Source organism: Lepidochelys kempii, chromosome 11, assembly GCF_965140265.1.
Source record: "Lepidochelys kempii isolate rLepKem1 chromosome 11, rLepKem1.hap2, whole genome shotgun sequence".
Classification (NCBI taxonomy): domain Eukaryota; kingdom Metazoa; phylum Chordata; order Testudines; family Cheloniidae; genus Lepidochelys; species Lepidochelys kempii.
The window spans coordinates 31,975,338-31,988,481 of NC_133266.1; the positions used below are offsets into that span (position 1 = coordinate 31,975,338).

Below are 13,144 nucleotides of genomic sequence, written 5' to 3' on the forward strand. Positions count from 1 at the left end.
TACAAGTATGGTTCTGACAAAATTAGCATTCATCTGGAAACAACTTCACAATGATTCTGAGCCATTTATTTTAATGAAATGTAATTCATTTTGACATACTCGGTTTCCCACTCCACAGGATGGATGGAATCAGAATCATTTTATTACACCAGTATCAACATTAGAACGAGACAGATTCAAATCACATCCCTCCTTGTCTACAACAAATCAGCAAATGTCACCTATCATTCAGTCAGGTCAGTTAATAAACCTTTCCCTTTTGTGGACAGGTTGGCTGAAGGGCTTTTCCACTTGAGGTGGATCTAGTATGTCTCTTTTAGAACTTCAGGGTACTTTTGAATGTGCCTACCTTACCTTACTTTCAGTGATATTACAGTTTTTAGCCCTTGGGTTACTTATCAGTCTTGCTTTTCAGACCAGTGCATTGGAATTAAGGTTTTTCTTTTATATTTTGTTACAAAACAAAACACAGTATGATTTATGCATATAATACTTATATACTATAATAATACTTCCTTCAAAGTGCTTTACACATACCAATGAATTAAAACAGACTCTCCAAAACTTTTGTTGTTAGGAGACATGAATCCCAGTTATTAGGAAGAGACTGGTAATAGTAATGGGAGATTTGATCATTAGAAATATAGTTAGCTGGATGTCTGATGACCAGGAGAACTGCTTAGTGAATTACCTGCCAAATGTGAAGTTTGTGACTCTCTCAAGACATCTAGACAGGCATATGTGCAGTGCTGGCGAGGAGAGTTCCTGGAGGCCAAATTTAGGCTGCTAGGTAAGACATTGAAGTCCAGGACCCACACGGTAGCATTCTCTGAAATGCTTCCAGTTCCACACACAGGGCCAGTTAGACAGGCAGAACAGCAAGGTCGCAATGCATGGATGAGACAATGGTATAGAGAGAAGGGGGTTAGGTTTATTAGTATCTGGGAAACCTTTTAGTAAAGGAGGAGCCTATACTGGAAAGTTGGGCTCTACCTAAACCAAAGCAGAACCAGATTGCTGGCATGTAAAATTAAAAAGGGTCATAGAGGAGTTTTTAAACTAAGGGGCTGGTGGAAAGCCGACAGATGCAGAGGAGCACACAATTTGGACAGAAACATCTCATGTGGGAGGTTCTATTAATGGGGATACTCTATATCCTAGTAAAGAAGAGAAGATAGAAGTAGATAAAGTACATATAGGAACTAAAGAGAAACAGTCAAATGAAAGAGTCCCTATTCAATTGCGTCACATAATGGTAGACAACTAAAAAGTGAAAAATTTTATAAGTGCTTGTATACAAATGCAAGAAGTCTAAATATTAAGATGCGTAAATTTGAATGCCTGGTATTAAATGAGGATATTGATGTAATAGACATCACAGAGACTTGGTAGAACAACAATAATCAATGGGACACAGTAATACCAGTGTGCAAAATATATAGGAATGACAGAGTAGATCATGCTGATTGGGGAGTAGCACTATATGTAAAAGAAAGTATAGAGTCAAATATAGTAAAAAATCTTAAATGAATCAAATTGTACAATAGAATCCCTATGGATAGAAATTTCATGCTTGAATAATAGAGTATAGCAGTAGGAATATAGTATTGACCACCTGACTAGGATGGTGATGATGATTATGAATTCTCTAGGAGATCAGAGAGGCTACAAAAATAGAAAACTCAATAATAATGGGGGATTTCAACTATCCCTGTATTGACTGGGTACATGTCACCTCAGGACAGGATACTGAGATAAAGTTTCAAGACAGCATTAATGATTGCTTCTTGGAGCAGTTAGTCCTGGAACCCGCAAGGGGAGAGGCAATCCTTGATTTAGTCCTGAATGGAGCACAGGATCTGGTCCAAGAGGTGCATATAGCTGTACCACTCAGTAGTAGCAACCGTAAAGTAATTAAATTTGACATCCTTGTGGGAGGGAAAATCCCAAAGAACCCCTCCACAGTAGCATTTAACTTCAGACAGGGGAACTACACAAAAATGAGGAAGCTAGTTAAATGGAAATTAAACGGTACAGTCACAAGAGTGAAATGCCTGCAAGCTGCATGGAAACTTTTTTAGAACAGCCTAACAGAGGCTTATATTAAATGTATACCCCAAATTAAAAAATATAGTAAGAGGACCAAAAAAGTGCCACCTTGGCTAAACAACCCAGTAAAAGAAGCAGTTAAAGGCAAACAGGGAGCATTTAAAAATCGGAAGATAAATCCTGCTAAGGAAAATAGAAAGGAGCACAAATTCTTGCAAGTCAAGCATAAAAGTATAATTAGGTAAGTCAAAAAAGAATTTGAAGAGCAACTAGCAAAAGACACAAAAACTTAACAGCAAAAACATTTTTAAGTACCTCGGAAGCAGGAAACCTGCTAAACAATCATTGAGGCCATTGGACAATCAAGGTGCTAAAGGAGCACTCAAAGAAGACAAGGCCATTGCAGAGAAGCTAAATGCAGAGGATGTGAGGGAGATTCCTACACCTGAGCTATTCTTTTTGTGTAACAAATCTATGGAACTGGCCCAGATAGATGCGTCTTTAGAAGAGGTTTTTGACCAAATTGATAAACAGTAATAAGTCACCCAGACCAGGTGGTTTTCACCCAAGAGTTCTGAAAGCACTCAGATATGAAGTTGCAGAACTACTAACTGTGATATGTAACCTATTACTTAAATCAGCTTCTGTACCAGATGACTGGAAGATAATTAATTTGATGCAAATTTTTAAAAAGGTTCCAGAAGCAATCCTAGCAATTACAGGCCAGTAAGCCTAACTTCAGTAGCAGGCAAATTGACCAGGTTGACACTATAGTAGAGAACAAAATTACCAGATACATAAATGAACACAATTTGTTGGGGAAGACTCCACACAGCTTTTGTAAAGGGAAATTAAGCCTCATCAATCTGTTAGAATTTTTTGAAGGAGTGAACAAACAGGGGTGATCCAGTGGATATAATGTACTTTGACTTTCAGAAAGCCTTTGACAAGGTCCCTCACCAAAGGCTCTTAAGCAAAGAAAGCAGTTGTGAGATAAGAAGGAAGTCCTCTCATGACAGGAAAAGACAGGAAACGGTAGGAATAATTGGTCAGTTTTTAGAATGTAGAGAGGTAAATAGCGGTGTTCCCCAATGATCTGTATGGAACCAGTGCTGTTCAACATATTCATCAGTGATCTGGAAAAAGGGGTAAATAGTGAGATGGCAAAATTTGCAGACGACATAAAATTACTCTGGATAGTTAAGTCAAAAGCAGACTGCAAGGAGTAAAAGGATCTCTCAGAACTAGATGACTGGGCAACAAAATGGCAGATGAAATTCACTGTTGATAAATGCAAAGTGATGCACCTTTGAAAACGTACTCCAACTATACATATAAAATGATGGGGTCTAAATTAGCTGTTACCACTCAAGAAAGGTCTTGGAGTCATTGTGGATAGTTCTCTGAAAACATCCACTCAATGTGCAGCAGCAGTCAAAAAATCTAAAAATGTTAGGAACCCCATTAGGCAAGGGAGAGATAAGAGAAAATATCATAGGGTCACTATATAAATTCTTGGTACACCTACGCCTTGAATACTCATGCAGATGTGGTCACCCCATCTCAAAAAAGATATATTGAAATTGGAAAAGGTTCAGAAAAGGGCAACAAAAATTATTAGGGGTATGGAATAGCTTCCATGTGAGGATCGATTAATAAGACTGGGACTTTTCAGCTTGAAAAAAAGGGTGCATATGATAGAGGTCTACAAAATCATGAATGGTGTGGAGAAAGTTAATAAGTATTTTCTACCCCTTCACATAACACAAGAGCCAGAGGTCACCCAGTGATATTAATAGGTAGCAGGTTTAAAACAAACAAAAGGAAGTACTTCTTCACACAATGCACAATCTACCTGTGGAACTCATTGCCAGGGGATATTGTGAAGGCCAAAAGTATAACTGGTTTTAAAAAAGAATTAGATAAGTTCCTGGAGGATTGGTCCATCAATGGCTATCAGCCAAGATGATATGGTTTGCAACCCCATGCTCTGGGTGTCCTAAGCATCTAACTGCCGGAAGCTGATGATTGCCCTGTTCTGTCGATTCCCTCTGAAGCATCTGGCATTGGCCACAGACAGAAGATAGGGTACTGGGCTAGATGCACCATTGGTCTGATGCAGTATGGTCGTTCATATGTTCTTATGATTCTTAGGATGTTGAAGAAATTTGGCCTCACTCGTACAGACAATATTTTTGAGAGTGGTGATAATTCTATAACCAAACTCACTGTCATATTTCCAACTATCGCTCTCATTTCCCTAAGGTTTTTTCAAACACTGATGCTCTTTCTTTCTCTTACCTCCTTTTCAACAGTTGGCAGCACATCTTCATCGCCAGCACTGTTAGGAATCAGAGAACCTCGTTCTGAATACAATAGGACACAACCTTCTATGCAGTATTACAATAGCCAAGGTGATGTCATTACGCATAAAGACATATATACTGGTAAGAGACCAGTTAGATTTATTCTAAACAAAATGCTTCTAAAATACTCTTTTATGTAGTCCATATTCGGCCTGGGACAATGTAGTGTGTGCAGTTAAAAACTAGTGATTGGACTATTTTTGTTGCATTCCTCAGCAGCAACAAAATTGTCTTGAACAATAATGCTATGTCAGTTGTTCACCACTGATTCCTTGAGCAAATCACTTTCCTCCCAGATATGACATTTTATACTGTTTTGTTTTGCATTTGTCGTTTTAAAAACAATGCATCAATGTAATAAAATTTGAAGCCAACTTAAATATTGTGCTGCAAAGGAATTTTTATAAGTAAAAACTGGCATGTATCTTGACATCTCAGCTGCCCCGAGCTTCAGTTACTTAAGCTTCTTCACTTTTTACATTGTTTTTGTGTTCATTTTTAATTATTAACTTTACTGTGTGTGTCAGAAATGGGGTTTTTGTTTTGGTTATTTTTTGCTGTTTCTCTGAGAAATGCCCAATTTACTCGAAAAAGAAGAGATGAGGTTACATGTTTGTCTTTAAAAATGTGGAAAGGTTGTGGTTCAGTGAGTAATAAAATGTGTGGTGCTTCCCATTTAAAAGTGATCTTTGATTACACCAAAGTGAACATTTATTATCAAACCATGTTGTTGAATATTAATTTTTATTTTATGGCTTTATTCATAAATATTAGGGGGGGAAATATGCAAGACTTCATATTCTTCCTGATCTCAGCTGTCTTACACGTTATTATGTTCCCCAAGTAAGGCAGAGTGAACAGGGAAAAACACAAATTCCCTGTTTAAAAAGCTGGTTTATTAAACAAAACAAAAATCCTGGGGCAATTTAACTGCTGCTGTGGGACAGATCTCATTTGTGCTGTTTTCTTTTAAGCTGTGATTTCACACTACTGTTTACGAATGATGTACAGTTACTATGGTAGTAAATGGGTGTTTTACATCAGGAATGCTACATTGCAAATGCAATTTTCTTTTCTAAAGAAATGCCTGTTAAAACATATATTGTGAGATTTATTTGTCCTGCTCTCATTGTTGTAAAGTAACATTTTTTCAATAGACACATCACATAACTATTTTTGTTTTTTGTTTTGTTTTGGTTTTGTTTGTTTGTTTTTTTCCAGCATCAATAAACTAATTTGTTATAGGTATGGGGTTTGTTCCTTTTGAAATACTATATTCGTTTTTTAAAAGAAGGTTAGCAGAGTGAAGGAAAAGGTGACTGCAAAAATAATCTGTATAGGCCCCCTTCTGAAAATTACCTTATTTATTTCACATTCTTATTTTTGTAGCTTCTTAAACTTCATAGATAAAATATCACACACTGTAGATGGTGACCACGGTTTGTATCTTTATGTGGGTAAAACACCCTTTTGTGAGTGCTCAAAAATGTACATTAATCATAATAATTAAAACTTAAATGGCACTTAGATGATAGTAAATTGATTTGTAAACTTTAACTAATTTATCTCCACAACACCCCTGTGAGGTAGATGATAGATGGTATATCACCATTTTACATAAGGGGAATCTAAGGTGTAAGCTAATCATCAGGTAATTTGATCAAAGCAACAGGTGGAGTTGATGGCAGAGCAAAGATTAGAATTGAGGAATTCGTGGCTTCCAGTCTATCTTGAGCTCAAAACATTCTGCTCTCACTTAACTTGTTGTAGCCCACACTAACACCATGATGTTTTGTTCCCTCTAGTGGCTAAAACACATAAAGGATTATGTGAGTCTGTTCCTGCGTTTAGATAATAACCTGATCTTTTAGTTCAGGCAGTAAAGGCTCATGTTTTACAATCAGAAGTCCTGAGTACAAGCCCTGAGAGTACATGTCCAGGGGAGTCATTTTACTGCCACTGTTCAATTATTGCTCCTCTTTATGATGATTCATTTTTCATTTTCACACAGGGTAATTATTTTGCCCTCTAGTGGCAACACCCTAGGAAGAAGATTAAGGTTCTGCTACTGCTGACAGATTCTCCTTTACCCCAACTAGTAAACCTTCTCCTTTTGGACCCATAAATCTTGGTTCAGTTCCTAGCTGGGATAGATTCCTCACTCTAAGTTGTTTATAGATATAAATGGAGGGCAGAAAATACTCATGCTTCTCCTATCTCTCTGGTCAGGCGCCTAATCTCTCTCCACCTCAGACTTACGGAGGGAAATCTATTAAAATAGCCGCAGAAAACAAAAAAATTTCCCAACTGTAACCTTAAATATGTTCCAATGGACTCTGCCTTCATGTTCAGCGTAAGGAAAGCTTTAATCCCAGTGCCATGGAAATAAATTAGAAGGAAATCTTGTAGATTTTATTTAAAAAATAATAATAATTTGCAAGGTGCACGGTTTAGCCAATGTCATTAATACTTCAGATGTCATGAGAGTAATGACAATATCTTGATATAGTAGACCATGTCAGGCCCTTGTAAAACAATTCCACTGATTTCAACACAGTGAGGGACTAGCAGGATGTGAAAGTTTCTAAATATACAAGTGCCACTTTCATTTGTTATAGGTACTGTAAAAACTAAAGACATTGACGGACATTAAATGATAAAATACTATATTTTTTTACAGGGTCCAGCAAACCTTCACCAATTTACATCAGTTCCTATTCCTCACCAGCAAGAGAACAAAATAGACGGCTACAGGTAACTTTTGAAATCTCATTTTAAAAGAATACTGATAGCAAGGCTCAACGTGTAATGATAATATTGTTTATTTTAATAGAACTAAAAGGAGAGTATACCGTTGCATGTTATACATATGCTTTGCAGAAAGCACTTCTAATAAATGGGTTTTTAGAGAGTGTTATTGTATCTGGATATAACTTAACAGTTTATTGCTTCTGCATTTCCTTTTTTAATCCCTTGACTTTAATTATTCATCTATTCTTGTTGTGGCTGGCTGTGAGACCCATCTCCTGATTTGCATTTTTTGTAGTTTCTGAAGGGACAGTTATAATCCATGCAGTCTAAAGATACTTTTGTTATCTGGATGTTTGATAGTAAATATAGCTGTGTCTACTTCTTTTCCCCCCCCAGACCTGTGATTCCCAGTGGGTGTAGTTGCACTTGTGGAGGGTGTAGAGCAGATGCGGGGGTAAAGAATTTTTTCCAATTTCTCATCTAACCTTTGGTTAGACTTCACGCTCGTTTTTAAAAAAAAAAAAAAAAAAAAAGTGTCTTCTGTGGGATACTGACCCAATTGGTGGAGCTGCATCCACTGAGAATTATGGGTCTGAAAAATCATAGTGGCTTAAAAGAGTAACGTTTTAGAGATCAGTATGCAAAGACGTAGCCACACCACTCCATTGCGTGAATGGATAATACAGGGGTCGGCAACCTTTCAGAAGTGGTGTGACGAGTCTTCATGTATTCACTCTAATTTAAGGTTTCGCATGCCAGTAATACATTCTAACGTTTTTAGCAGGTCTCTCTCTATAAGTCTATATATTATATAACTAAACTATTGTTGTATGTAAAGTAAACAAGGTTTTTAAAATGTTTAAGAAGCGTCATTTAAAATTAAATTAAAATGCAGATCTTATCAGTTTAGTGCAGTGGTTCTTAACCTGGGGTGCATGCACCCCCTGGGGGGTGCGAGACATGCGAGATTTTTTTAGAAGGTAAATCATCGAAAGCACAAATTAAGCACAGGCGCATAAGTACAACTACTTTGTTTAATCAAACCTATGTATTGATTAACATACTACATTTTTTAATGATTACTGTAATATACAAACAAAGTTTTTAAGTTTTCAAGTTTTTAAGCTAATTGTAGTGTAATTTTTGACAAGGGCTGCAGAGCGCTGGGTCCAGGCCAGGAGCAGAGCCCTGGGCTGGCTGCCGGTACCCCAGGCTGGCAGGAGGGGTGAGCAGGGCTGGAGGCCTCGACCCCGGCTGGCAGGGGGCCAGCGGCTGGAACCCCAGACCATCAGTGGGGTGGCGGACAGAACCCCAGACTGGCAGCAGCTCACCCGCTACCAGTCTGGAGTTCCACCGGCTCCTGCCAGCCGGGGTCCCAGCCGCCAGCCCCGCACAGCCGAGGGTTCTGTTCACCCAGGCTGGCAGTGGGCTGAGCGGGGCCGGTGGACAGAACCCCAGACCGGCAGTGGGCTGAGCAGCTCAGCCCGCTGCCAGTCTGGAATTCTGTCCGCCGGCTCCTGCCAGCCAGGGTCCTGGCTGCTGGCCCTGCTCAGCCCGCTGCTGACCTGTAAAAATCAGCTCGCTGCCAACCCCTGGGATAATATATAGCTACATCTATGCAATAAAGCCGATTATACAAACAACTCTGAAATCTTACCCAAAGGTAGAAAAAGAAACTCAAATATTTTTCCCTTAAAATCCCATTTTTAAAAAATAATTTTTTATTTGTCTATTTTGTCAACAGCATCAGCAGTTGTACTACAGTCAAGATGATGCCAACAGAAAGAACTATGATGCATACAGATTATATTTGCAGTCCCCACATAGCTATGAAGACCCCTATTTTGATGATCGAGTTCATTTTCCAGCTACTACAGATTACATGACACAATATGGACTGAAATCAACCACAAATTACGTAGACTTCTATTCCACTAGGCGGCCCTCTTACAGAGCAGAACAATACCCTGGGTCACCTGATTCTTGGGTGTAACATCAGAAAGTCACACAGAGGGATGCTATAGCTTCTAATCTTGCTTGGGAAGAAATGGAATGGCCTGTTTGCTGTTTGGATGGTGAAATGTAAAAGTGAAGTGAACGGAGGAACAAGGAGGAGCATTTTTCAAGGACTTATCAGGAAGGTGAGAGAGAAATTGGAAGGGAGAACTTCTTGCTCTGTTTAGACATTAGATCTAATTACTTGTAGTTCCTGTAGTCTGGTGAAGGTGTGGGCGATGTGATGAAAGGTTTGAGAATTGAGTAAAATGAATTTGGAAAAAGTGTAGGTCAGATAAAATTAAAGCCGATTTTTAAAATGTGAATAAAAGTCTTGTTATGATAGTTTGTACAGAAAAATAAAATGGATGCCCTTCTTGTTTTATTGCTATTACTAAATGTTGAGATTGTATGCTATTACGTCTTGTAAATTTCTTTCATTGGTGTAAATATGGAAACGCCACATTGGTTAAAAATGCCATCATTTGTTATGCAGTGTGTCATTTGAAAACAGATTTGGAAAGCTGACATCTTTAAACAGAAAAAGAAAATAACAAGGAACTCTTATAAATTTAAAAATATATCATTTTTGGTTTTGAAATGAATAGTGTAATTTTGAAGCACAAAGTACAGTCCGTATATCTACACTTTTCTCATTCCCTGCCTCTTTCATAGGATACTTCACTGCCATTTTCTATGCACATGGAAGAAAAATAAATGTGGAAGTCTCATCCATGGAAAGTTGTTCCCTGCTCATTTTTTATTTTCTGTGTGTAATATACAAAAATAAGTACAACAAATATGAATTCTAACTGCATGTTGTAAGAAGTTTAAATATTTCACACCATTTTGGCCATTTTCCCAGTTTTCTATCGTTCATACATTTATTATTTGTCAAGCTGGTATACCAAAGCATGAAATTATGCACTTGGCTCCCTTGTTTTTTCCTCTAGCCTAGTGTTTTTACTTTCTCTGTTCAGTGAATCCAGGATATTTCACAGTTTTATTGTGTTTCTGCCAGAAAAAAAGTTGGAATAGATTTAAGCCCCTTCTTTTACTTCACAGAAATTTCATCCAGCAAGCTGACCATCTGGCCCATATTCCACTTGCTCCGTTTACAATTCTTGTGTAAAAAACAGTAATAAATTTTACGCATTTGTCCCATGCCATTGATGCTATTAACCTTCTTCTATGCGTTTATTATAATATTCATTTGCCATTGTTTCACTTTATAGAGCTCAAAGTGCTTTACAAGTATCCCCATTTCACTGTTGGGGTAATTGCAGCACAGAAAGGTGAACTGAATCACACAGCAAGCGAACAGATAGAATCCAGTTCTCCTGACTCTGTCTCCTAGAACACCGCTGCCTCTGTGTTAGTGAATGAAAAATTCCCAACAAAATTAATAACAAGTTATAGGCCAAACTCTGACAGCTCTGGAGCACATCCCCCTCACAGATTACCGTATGGTTGCATACGTATAATCATGGGCACAATTTGTCTCCCATGTCTGCAGACGGTGCCTTCTGTTTCCAAAAAGATCTATTTTTAATGCAGAATGTCTTAATTTATTCCATTTTTAGTCTATTGTTATTAGGAGCCACCTCCAAACAGATCATTTAGCAGGCTGTTAATTAACTGTCATCATAGCGATTTACAACTCTTGGGTGCAGAGAATATAGCCCAAAAGGTGGTAATTCCACTAAACCACGCCTACGGGTTACTCATATGTTTGTATGTATTGTCTGTTTAAAAAATTGACTGTAAACATCTAAATGTGTGGTGATGGGCTCTGTACAAATATCTAATAAAATAATAATATCTCAGTGCTACACTGTGTTGAGAGCCTAAACCTACATAATAAAAGAACTTAAAAGGTGGCACTTACTTTTATTAGGAAGTATTTCACAAGATATTTCAAGATCTCCCACCCCCTACAGTCTGTATCTTTTTAGCTTGGATTTTATCATTTGCTTGTTGAGGGGAGGATTTATGATTTAGTTTACAATTTTGCTTTCTGAAGCTAGATGTTTCCTCTGCAGATGGCTACAGTCCATGGTGTTCTTTTCTTAGAATCCAGTTGTGGTGGTGCTCCAAGAAAGACTATGGAGGAAGCCACTTGAGTACTGAGCGGTAGTGTGCTGAAGTGACTCTGCCCCTCTGCTGAGACTGAGTTCAGTTGAGTTCAGAAGCAAGAGACCGAGGAAATCCCTCCAGGCCTGGTTCTTCTGTGCCATAGCACAGATATCATTATGTTCATTTACTTTTGTTTTTTATTGATCTTGTGTACTTTACACATTGTTGTCTTGTCTTGGTGTAATACCAATTAAAATGAACTCTTAGTTGGCTAATTCCCTTCATACGCTGTTTGAGACTTGGTGGGGAGAGTTGAAAAGAAATTATGATTGGGCTAGATTGTTCTGTTTTGGCACACTGATTTTTGTGATCCAGTTAGACTTTCAGTCTGGTTTCAGAATGTCAGGTGCACAATTATGAGCTGCATTCCTTTAAAGAGAATCAAGCTCACAATTGTGCATTCAGGTTGACATCTCCAGGGAGGACAATAAAAATGGAAAAAGCATACTTAACTAGAACAAAGAGCAGATGGCCTTGGGAAGTGGAATGCAAATTTGGAAATTAAATGCCACCAAGAAGCTGGGAAATTATCATTTTTGTATACACCTTCCACAGCATTACATTGTAAACATGGTACAAGAGAAACAGGAGCCAAAACTTTATTCAAAGCAGCAAATATAATCCTGAATGGATTTAGAAGATATGCAGTGGAGATTGAGTAAGAGACATACACATCTCTCTCAAAGGATTCATATGTGGAAATAACTTTTGTGGAATAAGTAAGAAGCGGGCAATTCAAAGGATAGTTCGAGGTATTATTGATGGCCCTTAGGGGGACAAAGTGGGGGAGAATGAAGAGACAACTGATACCAGTAGGTTGGGTCTGATGCTGTCCTGCCAAAGGGTCTAGAGAGGTAATCAAGGAAGGGTTCCCATTTTGAGATTCTTACTAAAAAGGCTACAAAAGATACCACCTTCAGGTCTGTGGTCCTGTCTGCATGGGAAATGCTTATTATGGACAAGAGCCAAATTTAAGGGACAGTTGTGCGTACGGTTTCATGTCCATGCCTGCCCTAAGGAGTTAGTGTGATTGGAATAGTTACGTATAAACAAGTGTCCGTGGAAGGCTAGACAAAACATGAGTTTTAAGGATAGATTTTGGAAAGGAGAGGAAGAATGCTTTTGTTCCACTTAGATGGGAGCTGTTCCAAACCTAGGATTTGTCTTCACCACAGAGTTACCTTGGGCCTTTCTTGGGTGTTGCCCCAACCATGTCAGAGATTATGCAGTGAACTGTGTAAAATCTAGTCAGGTTTGAAAATTTAGGACCATGATTTTAGCAATTGTAAAAGAGCCTAATGGGTTCTAGAACTCTTATGGGGATGGAACAAAAACAGCTGGGAATGAGTTTGGATGTGAGCAATGAATGAAAGAGAAATAAAAAATTAAATTAAGTTGTAGTCCTGGATAAATTAGTGCAGTTATCAACAAGTGGTGAGGAAAAGACATGTTTTTGGTGTGGGGAATTTGAAATAACTATGGGACATCTGGAAATGTCTGAAATGTGAGTCTGGATAGAAAAGAAGAGTTCAAAGTAGAGTGGAATCTTTGTGCAGTGTGGGCATAAAGGTGGTGTCTGATGTTGAGAGCAAATGAGGCTGCCCACGGTAAAAGTAGAAATATTCCCTCCTCCCAAATGTTCTTTCTAAAACGAAGTGGGAGTAGGAATGTTCTCAGCTTGTAAATATTACATATCAATGAATGTCAGGCTTATAATGTTTTCATCCAGAATCAATCATTTATAGTGCTATGTATTAGACTTTCTTCTTTCAGATGAGGGGTTCAATGTCTTCTACTTCTCCACTGACCTACTTCTCGTTCCTCTCTTAGTCTTTGGAACTGGATAG

General features: G+C 38.2%; 1 protein-coding gene across 1 annotated transcript in view; it reads left to right on the forward strand.

Moving 5' to 3' along the window:
• PKP4 (plakophilin 4) overlaps window positions 1-10,990 on the forward strand; it is a 242,515-nt gene extending 231,525 nt beyond the window's left edge. The window contains exons 19-22 of the mRNA XM_073305536.1: window positions 119-236; window positions 4,365-4,496; window positions 7,096-7,169; window positions 8,911-10,990. Of these exons, the coding sequence (XP_073161637.1) occupies window positions 119-236; window positions 4,365-4,496; window positions 7,096-7,169; window positions 8,911-9,159 (573 nt within the window). The 3' untranslated portion in view covers window positions 9,160-10,990. The remainder of the gene's footprint in view (window positions 1-118; window positions 237-4,364; window positions 4,497-7,095; window positions 7,170-8,910) is intronic.
• Window positions 10,991-13,144: the final 2,154 nt, after the last annotated feature.